Raw genomic sequence first — 21,362 nt, 5'->3', positions numbered from 1 at the left:
CCCTGCCCAAGACACCCCAGCAACCCCACCCTGTGCCTGAGAGCTTTGTCCAGACACTCCTGAGCTCTGGCAGGGTTGGAGCTGTCACCATTCCCAGGGGAGCCCATTCAGTGCCCAGCCACCTTTGCTTGCTATCCAACCTCACATCCAGCTGAATCCTCTGAGAATCCACCCCTCACCAGCTTTCCTGGCTCCAGGAATGCTCCAGCAGCCACTTCTTCAGCCCTCAGTGATGTCAGTAGCTGAATATCCTGGGCTGGGACACCTTTGGGTTGCTGCTGTTCAGAGGCACTGCCACTGTCCAGTCCATTCAGAGCTGTGTCCAGTTCAGAGGCACTGCCATTGTCCGGTCCATTCAGAGCTGTGTCCAGTTCAGAGGCACTGCCACTGTCCGGTCCATTCAGAGCTGTGTCCAGTTCAGAGGCACTGCCATTGTCCAGTCGATTCAGAGTTGTGTCCAGTTCAGAGGCACTGCCACTGTCCGGTCCATTCAGAGCTGTGTCCAGTTCAGAGGCACTGCCACTGTCCGGTCCATTCAGAGCTGTGTCCAGTTCAGAGGCACTGCCACTGTCCAGTCCATTCAGAGCTGTGTCCAGTTCAGAGGCACTGCCACTGTCCAGTCCATTCAGAGCTGTGTCCAGTTCAGAGGCACTGCCACTGTCCGGTCCATTCAGAGCTGTGTCCAGTTCAGAGGCAGTGCCACTGTCCGGTCCATTCAGAGCTGTGTCCCAGTTCAGAGGCACTGCCACTGTCCAGTCCATTCAGAGCTGTGTCCAGTTCAAGGCACTGCCACTGTCCGGTCCATTCAGAGCTGTGTCCAGTTCAGAGGCACTGCCACTGTCCGGTCCATTCAGAGCTGTGTCCAGTTCAGAGGCACTGCCACTGTCCGGTCCATTCAGAGCTGTGTCCAGTTCAGAGGCACTGCCACTGTCCAGTCCATTCAGAGCTGTGTCCAGTGTCCCAGCCCAGCTCTGTGCAGCCCCCTCCCGGGGGTGGGGGGGTCTGTGCTTGGCCTGGGGGTGTCCAGGTTTGGGGCTCAGGGAAGGGCCTCTCTCAGCCCCACGTCTGTCCCTCAGGATCGTGGCTGCCCGCCTGAACGGCTCCTTGGATTTCTTCTCTCTGGAGACACACACGGCCTTGAACCACCTGCAGTTCCGAGGTGAGCAGTGTTGGAACGTCAGAGCAGTGCCCTGGGCTCCTGCCTTCCCCTCCCTGCAGCTGAGCCTTCCTCCTCCTCACAGCCCCTCAGCTTTGGTGCTAACTGCTCCAGAACACCCAGAGCAGTGCTGAGCTGAGGGAGCTCCCTGTGCTGGGCACCCTGGCAGCTGGGGTGTGGGACTGGATGGGCTTTACGGGCTCTTCCATCCCAAACCAGGCTGGAGTTCTCTGATGCTGTTGAGACCCTCACTCAGCTGTTCTTAGCACAGTTGTTCTCAGCTGCATTCCTGACACTGGCAGGGGGGTTATTTACAGACCACGAACGAGATGGGGCTGCTATGGAAAGTGCCTCGAGCTGTTTATTTTTCAGCATCACTCTCATTACATGATTATGACAATGGGAAGATGCCAGCAGCTCACAATCCAGGCAGCAGACCAAAAAACTTAATGTTACAACTTACTTTATAAGCTTCTTAATCAATCACACAAAGCAAAAGCACATTGACAGTAGTTCTATCCAACCACCATAAGCACAGGTACCTTTGGTTAAACAATGCTTGCTTATTTCAAATACAACACCTGCTTGTGAGCCTTAAAACACAACGCACAGAGCTCCATTATTAAGCTTTAACCTTCTTAATATCTTGCTAGATAAACTTTCTGCAGCTTAGAGAGCCATTCAGACAAACGTTAATACACAGGCCATTGTTCTATTTGCCCTTGCTTTTTCTACAGTTTAAATACTTTTTCTGCTGACCTAACTCACGACTGTTGCTTAGCTCTGCTGACAGTTCTGTTGTCTCTGAGGCCTGCCTTTTGCAGCTTTCCCAAAACCCTCTGATTTTATAGATTCCCACCCATTCCCAGCCCCAGTTTCCCCAGTCCCAGCACGCAGAGCCCTCTCTCTGAGGCCCGTGTGTCCCGCAGGAGGCCCGGGCAGGAGCAGCCTGCCGCCGTCGCCGGAGCTGAGCCGCGGGGCCGCGGGGCTGCGCTGCCGCCTCACGCACAGCGTGGCCTGCGCGCACCACAAACCCATCACCGCGCTGAGGGCCGCCGCCGGCCGCCTCGTCACCGGCAGCCAGGACCACACGCTCAGGGTGAGCGGGCACGGAGGGACAGGGACAGCGGGGCAGGGACAGGGACACAGGGACAGGGACAGGGACACAGGGACACCAGGGCAGGGACAGCGGGGCAGGGACCACACACTCAGGGTGAGCGGGCACGGAGGGACAGGGACAGCGGGGCAGGGACAGGGAGGGGCAGCCAGGACCACACGCTCAGGGTGAGCGGGCACGGAGGGACAGGGACAGCAGGGCAGGGACACCAGGGCAGGGACACAGGGACAGGGAGGGACAGGGACAGCGGGACAGGGACACAGGGACAGCGGGACAGGGAGGGACAGGGACACAGGGACAGCAGGACAGGGACACAGGGACAGGGACAGCAGGGCAGGGACCACACGCTCAGGGTGAGCGGGCAGGGAGGGACAGGGACAGCGGGACAGGGACACAGGGACACAGGGACACAGGGACACAGGGACACAGGGACAGGGACACCAGGGCAGGGACAGCGGGCAGGGACCACACGCTCAGGGTGAGCGGGGCACGGAGGGACAGGGACAGCGGAACAGGGACACAGGGACAGCGGGGCAGGGACACAGGGACAGGGACAGCGGGGCAGGACAGCGGACAGGGACAGCGGGACAGGGACACAGGGACAGGGACAGCGGGACAGGGACCACACGCTCAGGATGAGCGGGCACGGAGGGACAGGGACAGCGGGGCAGGGACACAGGGACAGGGACACAGGGACAGCGGGGCAGGGAGGGACAGGGACAGCGGGACAGGGACAGCGGGGCACGGAGGGACAGGGACAGGGACCACACGCTCAGGGTGAGCGGGGCACGGAGGGACAGGGACAGCGGGACAGGGACACAGGGACACAGGGACAGCAGGACAGGGACACAGGGACAGGGACACCAGGGCAGGGACAGCGGGGCAGGGACCACACACTCAGGGTGAGCGAGACAGGGATGGATGGGCAGGGACAGCAGGACAGGGAGGGACAGGGGCAGAAGGACAGGGACACGGGCAGGGACAGCAGGGCAGGGAGGGGCAGCCAGGACCACACCCTCAGGGTGAGCAGGACAGGGATGGATGGATGGATGATGGATGGATGGATGGATGGATGGATGGATGGATGGATGGATGGATGATGGATGGATGGATGGATGATGGACGGACGGATGGATGGATGGATGGATGATGGGCAGGGACAGTGGGGCAGGGAGGAACAGCCAGGAGCACACCCTCAGGTGAGCAGGACAGGGATGGATGGATGGATGGATGGATGGATGGATGGATGGATGATGATGGATGGACGGATGGACGAGGATGGATGGATGGATGGATGGATGGATGGATGGATGGATGGATGGATGGATGATGGATGATGGATGATAGGATGGATGGATGGATGTGGATGGAGGACGGATGGTGGATGGATGGACGATGGATGGATATGGATGGATGGATGATGGACGGATGGATGGATGGATGGATGGATGGATGGATGGATGATGGATGGATGATGGATGGATGATGGATGGACGATGGATGGATGGATGATGGACAGACGGATGGATGGATGATGGATGGATGGATGGATGATGGATGGATGATGGATGGATGGATGGATGGGCAGGGAGGAACAGCCAGGACCACACCCTGTGGGTGAGCAGGCAGGGATGGATGATGGATGGATGGATGGATGGATGGATGGATGGATGGATGGATGGATGGATGGATGGAGGGATGGATGGTGGATGGATGATGGATGGATGGATGGAGGGATGGATGGTGGATGGATGATGGATGGATGGATGGATGGGCTGGGACAGTGGGGCAGGGAGGGGGAGCTGGGAGCTCAGCGGGATCTGTTCACCGAGGAGTCCAAGGACAGAGCTCAGTGTCACCCTGAGCTGAGTGTGGGACCCTCCTGCCATGGGAATGGGTGACTTCAAAGAATTATGGAGTCACTGAGGCTGGGAAAGCTCTTCAAGACTGTCAAGTCCAACCAGTGCCTAGCACTGCCAAGGCCACCACAAAACCATGTCCCCAAGTGCCACATCCACATGGCTTTTAAATCCCTTCAGGGATGGGGAATCCACCACTGCCCTGGCAGCCCCTTCCAATGCCTGATGACCTTTTCCATGAAGGAGTTTTCCCAATATCCAACCTACAGCTCCCTCTCCTCCTGTCCCTGTTCCCTGGAGCACAGCCCGACCCTGACTGTCCCCTCCTGGCAGGAGCTGTGCAGAGCCACAAGGGCCCCTGAGCCCCCTTTTCTCCAGGCTGAGCCCCTGCCCAGCGCCCTCAGCCCCTCCTGGGGCTGCAGCCCCTTCCCAGCTCCATTCCCTTCCCTGGACACGCTCCAGCCCCTCCAGGTCTTCCTGTTGGGTGGGGACCCAAAGCAGCCCCCAGGATTTGAGGCCCCTCAGCACAAAGGGACAATCCCTGCCCTGCTCTTGTGGCCACACTGGTTTGATACAATCCAGAAACCATTGGGCTGTTTCCCACCTGGGCACAGCAGGTCACATCCACCAGCACCCCAGAGTCTTTCCAGCTCCAGACTGGAGCATTCCATGAGATTGCTGTGACATTCCCTGAGTGGCAGACCCGGGTTCTGGGGTGTCCCCTCTCCCCTTCAGCTGTGCAGTCACTGCCCTGTGACCACCCTGGCACTGCCCACCAGCCATGCCCTGCCCTGCAGCACCCCATGGCACCACAGGCAGGCTCTGGCTGTGCCACAGTGGGACCAGGTGGGACCTGCTGTGCCTTGGGAGCTCAGGTGGCACCACCCAGAGCCCAGCTGGTCCCAGAGCCTCACTCGGGCCTCTCCTGCCCCAGGTGTTCCGGCTGGAGGACTCGTGCTGCCTGTTCACCCTGCAGGGCCACTCGGGAGCCATCACGGCCGTGTACATCGACCAGGTACGGGCAGCTGCTGGGCCTGAGCCCTCACACCTGAGCTGATCACACCTGAGATCACACCTCAGCCCGTCCCTGAGCCAGTGGCTCAGCTGGAGGCACCCACCTGGCTCCCTCCATCTCTCTCTGGCCAAGCCAGTTTTCCCCCAGTTCTCTGTGAGCTCAGCAATCTTTCCCTGGAGATCTCTTGCTTCTGGAGCAGGGAATCTCTGTTCCTGCAGTGCCAGCTGGGGCTGAGCAGGCCTGAAACGGGGCCTGAGTCCCCAGGGAGGCTCTGTCCCCAGTGCCAGGAGGAGTGGGAGTCCCCAGTGTGCTCCCCACAGCAGCGAGTGCCCCCAGGTGCTCTCCCACTGCACAGAGGTGACCTCGGGTGCCTCTGCACTGGGGTTCCTGGGCTCTGTTCCCCACCCTGCTCAGGCACAGGGAACAGGGATGGGATCCCTGGGCTGGCAGTGCAGGAGTGCAGCCCCGCTCACTCACTGCAGTGGGAGCATTGGGAGCATTGGTGGCACCGTGTGTGCCCTGGCACTGAGGTGCCCCCGGTGTCCTGCAGACCATGGTGCTGTCCAGCAGTGCTGCTCCCCCAGGTGCTCTCCCACTGCACAGAGATGACCTCAGGGACTCCCAGGGTTCCTGGGCTCTGTTTCCCACCCTGCTCAGGCACAGGGAACAGGGATGGGATCCCTGGGCTGGCAGTGCAGGAGTGCAGCCCTGCTCACTCACTGCAGTGGGAGCATTGGTGGCACCGTGTGTGCCCTGGCACTGAGGTGCCCCCGGTGTCCTGCACACCATGGTGCTGTCCAGCAGTGCTGCTCTCCCACTGCACAGAGATGACCTCAGGGACTCCCGGGGTTCCTGGGCTCTGTTCCCCACCCTGCTCAGGCACAGGGAACAGGGATGGGATCCCTGGGCTGGCAGTGCAGGGGTGCAGCCCCGCTCACTCACCTCCTGCAGTGGGAGCATTGGTGGCACCGTGTGTGCCCCGGCACTGACACAGCCCTGCTGTCCTGCAGACCATGGTGCTGGCCAGCGGCGGCCAGGACGGGGCCATCTGCCTGTGGGACGTGCTGACGGGCAGCCGCGTCAGCCACATGTTCGCGCACCGCGGCGACGTCACCTCGCTGACCTGCACCACCTCCTGCGTCATCAGCAGCGGCCTGGACGACGTCATCAGCATCTGGGACCGCAGCTCGGGCGTCAAGCTCTACTCCATCCAGCAGGTGAGACCTGGGAGGGTTAACCAGGAATTGCTCGGGTGGGAAACCCTGGGAGACCACCGAGTCCAACCACCCCCCTGCGCTGCCAGGGCCACCAATGATTGTGTGTGCAGGTGCCACGTCCACAGGGATTTTAAATCCTTCCAGGGCAGGGGACTGCTCTGCTGCCCTGGGCAGCCCCTTCTGAAGTCTCATCACCCTTTCCATGGGGAAATTCCTGCTGATGTCCACCCTGAGGCTCCCCTGGCCCAGCCTGAGGCCATTCCCTCTCCTCCTGTCCCTGTGCCCTGGAGCACAGCCCGACCCTCCTGGCTGTCCCCTCCTGGCAGAAGCTGTCCAGAGCCACAAGGGCCCCTGAGCCTCCTTTGCTCCAGATTTCACCAGCTCCACCTCACACCCTCAGGGGTCCTCCTGGTTTTTCCAGGCCCCCGCCAGACCCTGCAGACACCTCAGCTGTCCTTGGAGGCTGCAGAGCCCCTGTTCCAGCTGGGCACGCTTGGAACAGCCTCCCTGTCCCAGGAAAAGGCTCCGGTCACGCAGGGTCTCGCTTGGCCCCACTCCCGACCCCAGAGCTCAGTTCTCTGCCCTCGGAGCTCGGTTCTGACCCCCGGAGCTCAGCTCTCACCCTCTGTCCCGCTCCAGCCCCCGGAGCTCAGCTCTCACCCTCTGTCCCGCTCCAGCCCCCGGAGCTCAGCTCTCACCCCCGGAGCTCAGCTCTCACCCTCTGTCCCGCTCCAACCCCGGAGCTCGGCTCTCAGCCCCGGAGCTCAGCTCTCAGCCCCGGAGCTCAGCTCTCACCCTCTGTCCCGCTCCAGCCCCGGAGCTCAGCTCTCACCCCTGGAGCTCCACTCACACCCCCGGAGCTCGGCTCTCAGCCCCGGAGCTCAGCTCTCACCTCCGTCCCACTCACACCCTGGAGCTCCACTCACACCCCGGAGCTCAGCTCTCACCTCCGTCCCGCAGGAGCTGGGCTGCGGCGCCAGCCTGGGCGTCATCTCGGACAACCTGCTGGTGACGGGGGGCCAGGGCTGCGTGTCCTTCTGGGACATCGGCTACGGGGACCTGCTCCAGACCGTCTACCTGGGCAAGAGCAACGAGTCGCAGCCGGCGCGGCAGATCCTGGTGCTGGAGAACGCCGCCATCGTCTGCAACTTCGGCAGCGAGCTCAGCCTGGTCTACGTGCCCTCGGTGCTGGAGAAGTTGGACTGAGCAGGAGGAGGGGACTGAGGCGGGGCTGGGGCTGTGCCGGACAGGGGCCGCGGCTCCGGTCACCGAGCGGGGCGGGGCCGCCGCCCTCCTGTGCTCCCCCCGGTCCGGAATCTTCCAAGCGGTCTCGGGGCCCCCGGCAGCGCGATGGTGCGGAGGGACACGGGGCGGGACAGGGCAGAGCGGGGACGGTGTGCTGGCTCCCGGGCCGGACACACGGCGGTGGCTGTCCCGCCCCGGGACACAGAGCGGCCCTCGGCCAGCCCCGGCCCCGGGACCAGGACGGGCCCGTCCCGGGCGCGGCTCGGCCCCCACGTGCCTTAGGGCGCGGCAGGGCCCGCCCGGGGCCGCAGCTGCCCCCACTCTATTTATTTATACGCTGTAAATAGTTATTTATTGGGGCGGGGGGCGCGGGGGCCCAGCCCCGGCAGCGCTGCCCTCGCCGTGCCCTGGCACAGCTGCCCTGCCCGGCTCCCTCCTGCGCCCCGGCTGCAGCAATAGCACCTTCCTCCTCCTCCCCTTCCTCCTCCTCCCGCCGCGGGGCCAGGGGAGGCTTTTCTCAGGTTGGGAGCGGGCGCTGGGGAGGGACCCGAGCGGGGCACAGCGGGACCAACGAGCACAGCCAGGAACGGGGCAGCCCCGGGGCTCCCCCGAGCTCGGGCCGGGCCCCGCTGCAGCCCCGGGGCTCCCGGCCCGGCCCTCCCGCCCCGAAGCGCCCGTTCCCGACCCCCGGTGATTGTAGGGGCGGCGCCGGCCGGGGCGGGGGGACCCCCGGGACCCCGGCCCAGCCCCCGCGGGTGGCCTTCGCCCAGCTGTACCTTTGTGCTGTACAGGGGACGCTTTTTGTACCGATCGTGTTTTATAACGTGTGCAGAACATCCATTAAACGGAACTAACCCGAGTCTGGCCCGGCCCTGACCCCCCGCGCCGCCAGCACCAGGGCCCGGCCCTGCAGATAAACTCGCTTTATTTTAGTAGCAAAGAGCTGAAAAAGTCAGTTCTACCCGGAGTCAAACAAAGTGGGGCTGGGGGCCGGGGGGCCCCCGCCCCCCTCACGCCTTGTTGAGGGTCCAGAGGGGGTCGAGCATGCTGAGGGGGTCGTCGCTGGGCCGGGGCGCCCGGAGCCCCTCGCCCGGCTGTGCCTGCAGGAAGTTCTGCTTGTTCATGCGCTGCTTGCCCTTGAGGGACGCGTCCAGGCTGAAGGCCTCGGGCGTCAGCGAGGCCAGGAGCTCCAGGGAGGAGGAGGAGGAGGCCGGGGGGGCAGCGGGGGGCTCCGGCGGCCCCCCCGGCCCCTCGGGGCTCTCCCCTCCCCCGACGTGGTTGCTGCTCTCAGCGTCAGCCTCGGGGAGGGGCGGCCCCGGGGCGGGGGGCTCGGGCTCGGGGGCACCGACGCCGTCCACGAGGCCGTCAGGGACGGGCAGCGGCGCCTCGGGCTCCGCGGGCTCCGGAGCGGGGCCGGGCTCCGCCCCCCAGCCCTCCCCGGGCTCGGCGCTGGGCGCCCCCGGCTTGATGCTGAGCTTGGCGATGGTGGCCTGGATGGAGCTGATGGGCACGTCCCCGCCCAGCACCAGGTCCTGCGGGTCCTGCTGGAAGTACAGCTGGGGGACAGCGGCGCCGTGAGCCCCGGCAGGGCTCCCCAGAGCCCCCCGGCCCGCCCCCATACCCACCTTGGGCGAGGTGCTGTTGGGGGGCTTGGCCAGGCTGGGGCCGCCCACGCCGTGGCGCAGCAGCACCTGCTCGGCGTGGAGCAGCACGGCCTCGAAGCAGAACTTGAGGTGCAGCTGCAGGGGACGGGAGGGCACACGGTGAGGCCCGGGGGTGCAGCCCCCACGCCCCCGGGCCCGCAGCCTCCCCCCAGTACCTTCTCCTGCAGCATGTGCTTGCGCTGCTGCCGCATCCGCCGCACCAGCTGCGCCAGGTCCGGGATGCCGTTCCCGGCCTCCACCTCCTGCACGGCCGCGTACAGCAGGCAGAACGCGCCGGTGCGGCCCACGCCGGAGCTGCGGAGACCCCCGAGCCGTGACAGAGCCCCCGAGCCGTGACAGACCCCCAAGCAATGACAGACCCCCGAGCAGTGACAGACCCCGGATCCATGATAGACACACACCCCGACCGTGGCGAGCCCCGAGCCGGACACGAACCCGGAGCATGACAGACCCCCGAGCAATGACAGACAACACCCGAGCCGTGACAGAGACCCCCGAGCCGTGACAGAGCCCCCGAGCCGTGACAGACCCCCGAGCCGTGACAGACCCCCAAGCAATGACAGAGCCCCCCGAGCCGTGACAGACCCCCGATCCATGATAGACACACACCCCCGATCCGTGGCAGAGCCCCGAGCCGTGCACCAAGGACAGACCCCCCGAGCCGTACGAGTGCCCCCGAGCCGTGACAATGACAGACCCACCCGAGCCGTGACAGAGCCCCCGAGCCGTGACAGACCCACTCGAGCCGTGACAGACACACACACCCGAGCCGTGACAATGACAGACCCCCCAGCAATGACAGAGCCCCCCGAGCCGTGACAGAACCCCCCGAGCCGTGACAGAGCCCCCCGAGCCGTGACAGACCGGGACAGGAGGGGCAGCCCCGGCTCTCTCCCCCAGCCCCGCTCACCTGCAGTGCACCACCACCGGCGTGTGCAGCGGCCGCTGGTGCAGGTAGTGGCCGTGCACCTCCTGGATGAAGCGCAGCAGGCTCCCCTTGCTGTCGGGCAGGCCCCTGCGGTGGGGACACACACTCGCTCCACACTCAGCCCTCCTGACCGGTCAGGGCTGCCCAAACACCTCCCCAGTGCCACAGCCGAGGTCCCAGAACCGCCCCCACAGAAGACCACGGCCCCCCCTTGTCCCCCACGCACAGCTCAGGCCAGGAGGTGAACTGGAGGTGGGCCACGGTCCGTTTGAGGCTCTGGTCCCGGTACTGCAGCGTCAGCATCCGCTCCACGTGCGTGGGGGTCACCCGCAGGCTGGTGAGCACCACGCTCAGGGGCCCGTGCGCCACGGGCTGGCCCCGCTCCGACGGGAAGTACCGGAGCACCTTCTGCCGGGGAACGGGCCGTCAGCACGGCCGGGAGCCTCGGGCCCCGCGGGGCACCGGGCAGCACGGCCCGAACGCGGGACGGGACAGAGCGCACCTTGTCCAGCTCCTGCTCGGACACGAGCATGACCACCACGGACACCTTCTGCTCGTAGATCATGAGCCAGAAGTCGGCGGCGGTGCCGAGCAGCGGGGCCTGCGTGGCGATGAGCGCGGGGCAGTACGGGGACAGGTCCTCCACGCGGCTGGCGTTGATGTAGTCGTCCTTGCCCGAGCGCAGCACGACGCGGTTGCGGTCGTAGGGCATGATGTCCTGGTGCCGGTTCTTCATGGAGTAGCAGCGGGCGATGGCGATGGAGCGCTGCCGGGCGTCGCGCTCCTGCGCCTCCTGCAGCTCCTTCCAGAGCGCGTCCAGCTCGGAGCCGCCGCCGGGCGCGGGCCGCTCCAGCCGCTCGGCCAGGCCGCGGAACCGCTCCAGCTCCGCCAGCAGCCGCCGCACGCGCTCGGGCTCCGCGTACGGGTCGGCCTCGATGAGCTGCACGGCCCGCGGCCGCTGCCCCTCCTGCGGGCCCGCCTTGGTGGGCTGCAGCAGCCCCCCGGGCGCGGCCGAGCCGCCGGGCTGGCTCTCGGGGCTGGACGACAGCAGGTCGGCGGGGCAGGGGCTCTGCCGCGGGAACGGCGGCTCCGCGGGGCCCGCCGGGGGCAGCGCCGGGGGCGGCCGCGGCGCCGGGGGCTGCATGGGCAGCGCTGGGGACGGGGACGGCGCCGGGGACGGCACCAGCGGGCCCGGGACCGGCACGGCCCCCGGCAGCGGCCCGGGAGAAGGGGCCTGGCTGGGCGGGGCGGGAGCGGCGGGCGGACCGAGGGCCATGGTGCCGGGGGGCAGCGGGGCCCCGGGGGGAGCCGGGCTGGGGCAGAAGGGCAGCGCGGGGGACGCGGGGGGCGCCGGCTGGAGCCCGCCCAGGGCCGGGGCGCCGCTCGGGGCGGGGGGCCTGGGGAAGGGCACGGGCCCCGGGTGCGGGGCCAGGCCCGCGGGGGGCAGCTGCTCCTGCCCGGGGAGCTGGTAGAGCTGCGGGGGCAGCGGGGGCCGCGCCGGGGCCGGCGGGGGCAGCGGCGCCCCCGGGGCGGGGAATCGCTGCTGCTGCTGCTGCTGCTGCTGCTGCTGGGGGAACGGGGCCGGGGCCGCCAGGGGCACGCGGGGCGGCTGCTGGAAGGGCAGAGGGGCCTGGGCTCGGCCCGGGGGCAGGAACGGAGCCGGCGGGAACTGCTGCGGGCCCTGGGCGAAGGCGGGCGGGGGCTGCGCCGGGGGGAAGGGGGCCGGGGCCGGCGCCCCGAAGGGCTGCACCCCGCCCGCCGTGTAGGGGAAGGGCGCCGGGGGCCCCGCCGGGCGCTGGGCGGGCAGGAAGGGGCCCCGGGGCGGCACGGAGCAGCTGGGGATGGGCGCCTGCACGCTGTCCACCGTGGTGGTGGCCGGGCGGGCGCTGCCCGGGGGCTCGTGGCCCCCCAGGCCCGGCTGGGCCCCCGCGGGCGCTGCCCCGGGCACGGGCGGGCGGAGCGGGGCGGGGGCCGGGCCGGGCTGGGCCAGGCCGTAGGCGGGGGCGGGCAGTGCCCCGTGCTGGGGGGACGAGCGCGGGGGTACAGCGTGGGGGCTCCCCACGAAGGGCGGCTGTGTCGGGGCACGGATCAGCGGCGCGGCCGGGAAGAGCTGGGGCGCGGCGGGGCCGGGGGCGCCGGGGACGGGCCCAGCCGGGGCCGAGGGCTGCAGGAGCTGCCCCGGGACGCCCCCGGGGGCGGGGAAGGGCCCGGGCACGGCGGGAGCCCCGGGCAGGCGGTAGTGGCCCGGGAAGGGCGGCGTGGGCGCCAGCGGGGGCAGCGGGGCGCTGGCCACCCCCGCCGGCAGCAGGAAGGGCTCGGCGGGCCGCAGCCCCCCGGGCAGGGCGGCCAGCGCCGGGGGCGGCAGCTGGGCCAGGGGCGCGGGCAGCAGCTCCGGGGGGAGGCTCCGCAGCTCCTCCGGCAGCTCCTGCAGCACCAGCGAGCCCAGCTCGGCCGCCTCGGCGCCCCCGGCCTCGTCCAGCGGCTTCTTCTGCAGGGGGGGCTTGGGGGCCGTGGGCCGGGGGGGCGGCTGCTTCTTCAGCTCCCTGGGGGGACAGGGGGCTCATTGTGGGGCCGGGTGCTGCCCCCACTGCCCCACGGGCACCAGCAGCCCTGCCCCTGCCCACCACCCACAGCTCCCAAAGCCCTTCTGCCCCCGGGGGTCTCTGTGCCCACCCACCTCTCCAGCAGCTGCTGCCGGTGTGCCTCGCTGGCCTGGCACGCTGCCCGTGCCCGCTCCAGCAGCTTGGCCGCCTTCCCCTCCAGGTCCGTGTAGAAATCCTTCCCCTCCTGGGACTTCTTCATCAGGTCCTCATAGGCCTCGTAGGAGGCCACCAGGGTCTGCACGGTCGTGTTCCACCTGGGACAGGGCACGGAGGGGCTCAGCAGGACGCAGGGCCAGGGTGAAGGTGGGCACCCGGCTCCAGGCACCTGTGGGACCCCCTGGTTCCCACTGGTTTGGGACAAGGACAGCACAAAGCCACCACAGCCCCAGCAGTGGGGCGGGACAGGAGAAGCTGGTGGTGGCCCCACACCTGTCCCAGGGGGTGGGGGCTGTTCCTGGGCACTGAGAGCCCCCTCCCCACTCACTTGTGCTCCACCTCGGCCAGGGCCTTGCGCACGGCCGCGTATTTGACGTTGGCGTCAGTCAGGGCCTTGAGCACGTTCTCCTGGGCAGCCAGGTTCTGCTCCAGGTACACCTTGAGCTGGTCGTACTTCTTCAGCTGCTCCTCAAAGAGCTTCTGCAGGGACACGGGGGGGTCCGTGGGGCTGTGGGACAGAGCGGCCCCCGAGGGGGCACGGGGGTGTCCCCAGGCCCACCTTCATCTCGGAGCGGTCGGTGGTGACCAGCGAGGTGGTGATGTCGTCCTTCTGGATCATCTCCCGCAGCTGCTGCTCCAGGGACATCCGCTGGTCCCGCATCTCCTGCACCTTGGCCAGGATCCGCTTCAGGTTCTGCAGCACCTGTTTGTCGTCTGGGGGTGGGGCGGGGTCAGGGGCGGGGCCCAGGAACCGCAGGGAACCCGCGGGGTGGGATCTGCACAGCCAGGCCTTGGCTGGGACAGCCGCTGTCCCCTCTGTCCCCAAACAGGACCCGCAGGGTGGGAACTGCACAGCCAGGCCTTGGCTGGCACAGCCACTGTCCCCTCTGTCCCCAAACAGGACCCGCGGGTGGGATCTGCACAGCCAGGCCTTGGCTGGCACAGCCGCTGTCCCCTCTGCCCCCAAACAGGACCCGCGGGGTGGGAACTGCACAGCCAGGCCTTGGCTGGGACAGCCGCTGTCCCCTCTGTCCCCAAACAGGACCCACTCTTGTTCCCTGGGGACAAACCCCCACCATGCTGACACGGATGGTGCCAGTGCCAGGTGACACATGGGGACATCCAGGGGACACGGAGAGGGACAGCTCTGTCTCCCCCAGCCCAGAGGGACACAAAGGGCACAGCCCTGCCTGCCCCAGCCCAGAGGGACACAAAGGGCACAGCCCTGCCTGCCCCAGCCCAGAGGGACACAAAGGGCACAGCCCTGCCTGCCCCAGCCCAGGGGGCACACAAAGGGCACAGCCCTGCCTGCCCCAGCCCAGGGGGCACACAAGGGCACAGCCCTGTCTCCCCCAGCCCAAGGGGGGCACACAAGGGTCACAGCCCTGCCTGCCCCAGCCCCGGGGGCACACAAAGGGTACAGCTCTGTCTCCCCCAGCCCCGGGGGCACACAAAGGGCACAGCCCTGCCTGCCCCAGCCCAAGGGGGGCACACAAGGGTCCCTCCCCAGCCCCGGGGCACACAAAGGGCACAGCCCTGCCTCCCCCAGCCCAGGGGGCACACAAAGGGCACAGCCCTGCCTGCCCCAGCCCCGGGGGACACTGCCAGCCCCCAGGGCAGCACTCACCTTCGGACAGCGTGGGGGTGGGCAGCGCAGCCCGCACCTGCTCCAGGGGCCCGCCGAGCAGGCGCAGGTTGCCCAGGTGCAGGTTCATGGCGCGGTGCAGCTCGGTGTTGGTGAAACTCGCCTTCTCGTGCAGCTCCAGGTACTTGGAGCACTCCTTGCTGACCTCGGCCAGCCCCGGGGGGGAGGCGGGGGCCGGCGGGACCCTCCCCAGCAGCTCCTGCAGCTTGCGCTCCTGCGCCTCGTCCTCCTCCAGCAGGTCCCGGATCTCCTTCAGCGACGCCTCCACGTCCGTGAAAACCCCGGAGAGCACTGGGGGGGCACGGGGGGTGGTGGGCGTGGGGCCACCTCCTGCCTGCTCAGGCCTGGAGCCAGGCAGGGACACGGCAGCTCCAGGATAAACCTGGCTGTGGGCGGCCAGAGGAGGGACACGGCAGCCCAGGCATTGGGGTGATGGGCACCCCTGCCCTTGGGGTCATCCCCCCTCCCATCCCACAGGGAAAATGCTTTGGGATTCAGGAATTGGTGCCAGTACAGAACCAGCCATCGGTGAGAACATTCCCAACACCTTGGGCAGGGAGTGATGCTGACCCCAGGCCCCCAGCCCCCTGGCAGAGAGCAGTGCCAGCCCCCCATAGGGAGCAGTACCAGCCCCCAGCCCCAGTCAGAAGCAGTGCCAGCCCCCAGTCAGGAGCAGTTCCAGCCCCCAGCCCCCATGGAGCAGTTCCAGCCCCCAGCCCCAGCCAGGAGCAGCGCCAGCCCCCAGCCCCCATGGAGCAGTTCCAGCCCCCAGCCCCAGCCAGGAGCAGCGCCAGCCCCCAGAACCCAGGTCTGCCAGCCCCCAGCAGAGAGCAGTTCCAGCCCCCAGCCCCCATGGAGCAGTGCCAGCCCCAGCCCCTCACCCTGCATGGACTGCACGAGGTTGCGCACGGTGTCGGGGCGCACGCTGAGCGCGGCGCATTTCTCCATCAGCACGGGCGGGATGTGGTTGTACATGTCCAGGTTGTCCACGGTCTCGGGGTCCAGCTGCATGGAGTCCATGAACTGGCTGTGGGACACAGAGGGGCCCCTGAGGGGTGGCAGTGTCCCCGCCCCAGAGGCTCAGGAGCACCGGTGGGACCCCGTGGGGCAGAAGGGCCGGGCCCCTCACGTACTCCAGCACTTCGTTCTTGGCTTCGATCTTGGCCATCACGTCCCGCAGCAGCTTGGCCTTCTCCTCGCTGGGACAGACAGAGCAGAGCAGAGCAGTGCATGAGCGCAGGGAAACAGCCAGCAGGCTCACAGCCCCAGCTCCAGCCCAGACACACCTGCAGGGCTGAGCAGGACACACCTGTACAGGGACGAGGCCTCGTGGGCAGCCATGGGCACCAGCTTGGCAAAGATGTCGGGGCCGGTGACCGCGGGGTCCGTGGGGTTCACGGGCAGAGCCTTCACCAAGGGGGCACCTGAGGGACACACCTGGGCTGGGACAGCTCCCGAAGGGCTGGGACAGCTCCCAATGGGCTGCTCCCCTCAATGCCAGCAGCTCCCTGTCCCCAGGGCCCAAAGCCCCCCTGACCTTTGACAGACTGCAGAGTGTCCAGCGCGGGCACGGCCTCGTGGTAGATGAAGTCATTGTCCTTTTTGGCTGAATTGTACCTGGGAATGGGAAGTGATGCTGGCAGAGAAGGAGCAGGTGGCATTCCTGCCTCCCTAAGCTCACTCCCAATGGGCTCAGCCCCCCTGGCTCTCCTGGGATTGCTCCAGCAATCCCCACAGCAGCCAGCCATCCATCCATCCATCCATCCATCCATCCATCCATCCCATCCATCCCATCCATCCATCCCATCCATCCCATCCATCCATCCATCCCATCCATCCAATCCATCCCATCCATCCATCCACCCACCCACAGGGCTGGGCTCTGCACATCAGGACACCAGGAACGCTCCCCAGGCTCCCTGCCCACCAACATTCCAGACCCCTGGAAAAGGATGGAGACACCCTGGGGGCCCCTCAGACTCACTTCCCACCAATGACATCCATGGTGAACCTCAGTGCTTCCTGCACGGTCTCAGGCTGGCCCTGTGGGAGTCAGAGTGGGAATTTCTGTCTGAGCGCTCCCAATGGGATCAGAGAGACCTGGACCTGACCCCAGCCCTGCTGCTGCAGCCCAGGGCCCAGCTGGGAGGGAAAGCCCCCAGGCCCAGAGGGCAGGACACACCTTGGCCAGCTTGATGGCCTCGTTGAGCTTGTCCAGAGCGCTCTGGAAGTAGATGACCTGTGGGAGAGCAGGGCTGGGGTTGCCATGGGGGCACTGCCCTGGCTCTGCACAGGGCCAGAGCTCCCCACGGCCCTCCCAGAGCAGCCAGGCCCTGGCAGGACACAGCACACAGCCGTGGACACCCAACCTCCTCCAGCACACAAGCCCCTTCCAGGACCCCGCTCCAGAGGCTGGAGGATGAAATGGGATGACACAGCCCCACTCACCCTCTCCCCAAACTTCTGCTGCTCCTCGGCCTGTTTCCCCATGTGCAGCTGGAAGAAAAGTGGGATCAGAGCTCTGTGACTCCAGGGAGAGCTGTGAGGGGGCAGGAAAGCCCCAGGGAGCAGCCAGGGTTGGCAGGAGCACCCTGAGGTGGGGTGGGGGCACAGGCAGAGCCCCCCAGCCCCAGCTCCCCCTCACTCACGTGGGCCACAGCAGCAAAGTAATAGATTTTCATTTGCACCAGCTTCTTCCAGTCCTTCTGGATCTTGCCCAGCAGCGAGGCTGTCTCTGAGTTCTCCAGGGCCCGGCAGGCCTCCTTGTAGTAATCCACCACCTGTGCAGAGGGACAGGGGACAACTCCAGAACTCCAGCTCCCAGGGGAACCAGGGCAGGGGAATCACCAGCACCAGCCCAAGGACTTGCATCACCCACAGGAATGGTTGGGGAATTCAGAGATGTGTTTGGGACCCCACCCAGGGACTGTCACCAGCCCAGGCTGCTCCCAGCCCCATCCAGCCTGGCCTTGGGCACTGCCAGGGAGCCAGGGGCAGCCACAGCTGCTCTGGGAATTCCATCCCAGTCCCTCAGCCACCTCACAGCCAGGAATTCCCTGCCAGTACTCCCATTCCTGTGTCCTGCCCATTGCCAGGCCCTTGCCCCAGCCCCTGTGCAGCTCCTCAGGGCTCACCTGGGCACTGATCCGGGCCACGAGGAAGCTCTTCCTGTTGTCCAGCATGGACTTCTCCAGGAGACACTCCTGTGCCTGGCCCTGCAGGGGACAAGAGAGGAATGCTGAGCGTCCCCGAGCCTTGGGACAGCCCAGACCCCTGGCAGCACCCACTGGCTCCAGCCCTTTCCCAAGGGGTGAATATGGCAGAGGGAATAGCAGCCCTGAGGGTGCTTGGAGAGCCCAGGAATGGCACTGAGCCTTCCCTGATCCCCCAGTGCCCCCAAAACCTCCTTTCCCCATGCTGGGAGAGAGCCCAGACCCCACAGAGAGCCCCTGGGGACACTGGGGTCCTGTGCCCTTGGATGCACGGGGAACACCAACCCCATGGACACACTGGGGGGGTCCCAGTGCCCCCCGTCCCTGCCAGCAGTGCCCCTGTGCCCCCAGTCCCTACCAGCATGAGGTTGATGTTGAGGCTCAGGATCTGGTGGCTCATGTCCACGCTGTAGGAGTGAGGGAAGTGGTCCCTCAGGTAGGTGAAGGCACCAGCAGCACACTGGAAGTGGGTGCAGGAAACCTTCATGCCCTGAGGGGATGGAATTGATGGGTTTGGAGAAGATTTCCCAGATCAGGGAGTCCACCCAGCCCCCAGCACTGCCAAGGCCACCCCTGACCATGTCCCCAAGTGCCACATCCACAGGGCTTTTAAATTCCTGCAGCAATGGGGACTCCAGCACTGCCCTGGGCAGCTGGGCCAGGGATGGACAGACTTTTCCAGGAGGAACATTCCCAATATCCACCTGAGCCTCCCCTTGAGGCCATTCCCTATTGTCCTGTTACCTGGGAGCAGAGTTTGACCCCCTTGGAGCAGAGCCTGACCCCCTGGCTGTCCCCTCCTGTCCCCAGGGTCCCCCTGAGTCCCCTCCTGGTGCTCACCCCCTCCCCAGCCCTGCTCCAGCCCCCCGATGTCCTGTACCTGGACACCCCAAAGCCCACAGGTTCCAGGTTCCCCCCAGTGCCCAGCACACCCAGCTGGCAGTGCCCAGGTGCCCCAGAGGCACAGAGGGGTCGTTACCTCCTCGGACACGCGCTTGTCCATGGCTCCCAGCATGGAGTGCAGGGCTCCTGTGGGGGGACAGGGGGGGCTCAGCGGGGCAGGGACACCCCAGCACCCCTGGGAACGGGGGCTTGGGCCAGGGAGCCCCAGGGCTGCTGCAATCAGGGGCTCACCCAGGTTGTAGAGGACACAGGCCTGCTCGTACTTGATGTCCTCGTGTGTCACCGCCTTGCCCGAGAAGATCTCAGTCCTGGGGGCAGGGGCACAGGACAGGGAGCAACCAGGGATTCCCCCAGGAGCAGGAATTACTGGGAACCCCGTTCCCCAAGGGTCCCTGGGACCCCCTCTGCAGGACCCCATTCCCCAAGGGCTCCCCAGGGCAGGACCCCAGTCCCCACAGGTGCCCTGGGCCACCCCTGTGCCCCCCCAGGCAGGACACTGTCATCCCCAAGGGGTTCCTGGGATCCCCCAATGCCACCCTGGGCAGGACCACATTCCCAGGGGGTTCCTGGAGCAGCCCTTCCCCAGGGAATGGGCATGGCCACATCCTGCACAGCTCAGTCCCCCATCCCAGATACCCCATCCCAGTCCTGATACCCCATCCTATCCCCTCCCAGATCCCCCATTCTCCCCCATCCCATCCTGGATCCCCCATCCTATCCCATCCCAACCCAGCCATCCATCCCAGCCTCCCCCATCCCAGATCACCCATCCCATCCCATCCCAACCCAGTCATCCATCCCAGATACCCCATCCTATCCCATCCCATCCCCTCCCAGATACCCCATCCCAGTCCCCAATACCCCATCCTATCCCATCCTACCCCATCCCATCCCAACCAAGCCATCCATCCCAGCCTCCCCATCCCAGATACCCCATCCTATCCCATCCCCTCCCAGATACCCCATCCTGGATCCCCCATCCCAGTCCCCAATACCCCATCCTATCCCATCCTAGATCCCCCATCCTACCCCATCCCATCCCATCCCAACCCAGCCATCCACCCAGCCTCCCCCATCCCAGATAACCCAGCCCATCCCGGATCCCCCATCCCAGTCCCCAATACCCCATCCCAGATACTCCATCCTATCCCCTCCTGGATCCCCCATCCTGGATCCCCATGCCAGCCCAGCCCCTCATCCCAGCCCCCATCCCGGATCCCCACCCCAGACATCCCCCATCCCACCCCGTCCCTCACCATGTGACGGGCACGGCGGCCTCCTGGCCCTGCCCCATGGGGATGCGGCTCTGCAGGAAGTGCAGCTGCCCCAGGTACTTGCGCAGGGTGCTGCAGCCCTCGAAGTCCCGCGGCACGCTGACGGCGCTCTGCGAGCAGGGCCAGGCTCGGGCTGCTCCGTGCGCCACAGCACGGGCACAGGGGCAGCCCCGGCCGGGAGGGCGGCTGGGCCACCCCAGGGTCCCCCCAGGGTCACCCCAGGGTCCCCCCTCACCTGCCGGAGCAGCTCCAGCTTCCGCAGCTCCTCGTTGTAGCTCTCCGGGTTCTCCCCATAGTTCTTCAGCACGAACTGGGAGAGGAGAGAGGCTGAGCGGCCCCGAGCCCCTCCCGACCCCGGAGCGGCCACCGGACACCGGGGAGCTTCACGCCCACGGACGGCTCGGGGAATGGGATCGGGGAACGGCTGAGGTTGGAAAAGGGACTAAAGGGCGGAGAGAAGGTCCCCCGGCCCCAAGGTGTGTTGGGGACACTCCCAGGACACGCCCGTGTCCCCCGCAAAACCGCGCGCGGAGCGACACAAGGCTGGGGACCCCCCAGCCCTCCCCATCCATGAATTGTGTGGCACAGGAAGCGGCGGATAGGGGCGGAGTTTGTTTATAGCCGTTCATTAAGTGACTAATTAATCACCGGGCCCCGCGGGGGTGGCACGGACACGGTGCAGGAGGGTCCCGTCCTCCCGTCCCTCGCTGCCCAACCCGATCCAAACCCCCAGCTCCAGCTCCGGCAGCTCCAGGGACCCCCCGGCATCCCGCCCGCCGTTCCTCCTGCCCCGGGCCCCCCGAAGGCAGCGGGACCTCCCCGATTCCCTCCCGGCCCCGCCCCGCCCAGGCCCCGCCGGCCCCAGCCCGGCCCCACCTTCTTGACGGCGGCGTTGAAGGCGAACTCGCCGGCCTCCTTGAGGTCGAGCCAGATCATGGGCATGCGGGGCACGGCCTCCATCCCGGCCCGCTCCCGGCACGGCCCGGCCCGATCCCGGCCCCGCTCCCGGCACGGCCCGGCCCGCCGGAACCGCGCGCGGGGGTTCACGGGACACCGAGTCCGCGCGACACTTCCGGACCCGTTCCCATGGCGACGCCTCGCCCCGCCCCTCGCGCCGGTTCCCACGCCCCGCCCACTCGGAAGGGGTGATGGTGCGGCCACGCCCATTAAGGGCGGGACAAGCGCCGTTGCCATGGGGACGCCTCGTCCGCTGATTGGAGAACACGGATGTTGTCGCGGGGAGTTGTCGCCTCCCCCGGAGGCGGGGCAATAACCATGGCAACAGGCCACGCCTAGCCCCTCCCTTTCAAGGCTCCCCTATCGGGGTGCTGTAATTAGTAACTCCGTTAATTACCCTTCTCCCCACCT

The 21,362-nt window shown here is 66.9% G+C and overlaps 2 protein-coding genes across 3 annotated transcripts in view; one reads left to right on the top strand and one right to left on the bottom strand.

The window, feature by feature from the left end:
• Nucleotides 1-8,468, top strand: part of SCAP (SREBF chaperone) — a 64,352-nt gene extending 55,884 nt beyond the window's left edge. For both annotated transcript variants that reach the window (XM_064703705.1, XM_064703704.1), the window contains exons 19-23: nt 1,077-1,159; nt 2,086-2,255; nt 5,067-5,147; nt 6,158-6,364; nt 7,325-8,468. In XM_064703705.1, the coding sequence (XP_064559775.1) occupies nt 1,077-1,159; nt 2,086-2,255; nt 5,067-5,147; nt 6,158-6,364; nt 7,325-7,570 (787 nt within the window). In that variant the 3' untranslated portion in view covers nt 7,571-8,468. The remainder of the gene's footprint in view (nt 1-1,076; nt 1,160-2,085; nt 2,256-5,066; nt 5,148-6,157; nt 6,365-7,324) is intronic.
• Nucleotides 8,469-8,517: 49 nt separating this feature from the next.
• Nucleotides 8,518-21,054, bottom strand: PTPN23 (protein tyrosine phosphatase non-receptor type 23). Its single transcript, XM_064703699.1, has 25 exons — nt 20,871-21,054; nt 20,230-20,304; nt 19,977-20,104; nt 18,952-19,028; nt 18,797-18,846; nt 18,176-18,307; nt 17,740-17,820; nt 17,254-17,385; nt 17,054-17,101; nt 16,788-16,844; nt 16,590-16,648; nt 16,143-16,222; nt 15,915-16,029; nt 15,739-15,804; nt 15,487-15,632; nt 14,588-14,896; nt 13,520-13,674; nt 13,289-13,440; nt 12,879-13,058; nt 10,704-12,744; nt 10,428-10,609; nt 10,184-10,288; nt 9,429-9,567; nt 9,235-9,348; nt 8,518-9,165 (listed from the first exon to the last, which is right to left on the bottom strand). The coding sequence occupies exons 1-25, from the start codon at nt 20,952-20,954 to the stop codon at nt 8,620-8,622; spliced, it is 5,253 nt and encodes a 1,750-aa protein (XP_064559769.1). The 5' UTR covers nt 20,955-21,054; the 3' UTR covers nt 8,518-8,619.
• Nucleotides 21,055-21,362: the final 308 nt, after the last annotated feature.

The sequence above is a fragment of the Zonotrichia leucophrys genome, chromosome 2, assembly GCF_028769735.1.
Source record: "Zonotrichia leucophrys gambelii isolate GWCS_2022_RI chromosome 2, RI_Zleu_2.0, whole genome shotgun sequence".
Lineage (NCBI taxonomy): Eukaryota > Metazoa > Chordata > Aves > Passeriformes > Passerellidae > Zonotrichia > Zonotrichia leucophrys.
Note: the sequence above shows the minus strand (reverse complement) of the source record. Positions and strands in the feature narration are given on the sequence as shown.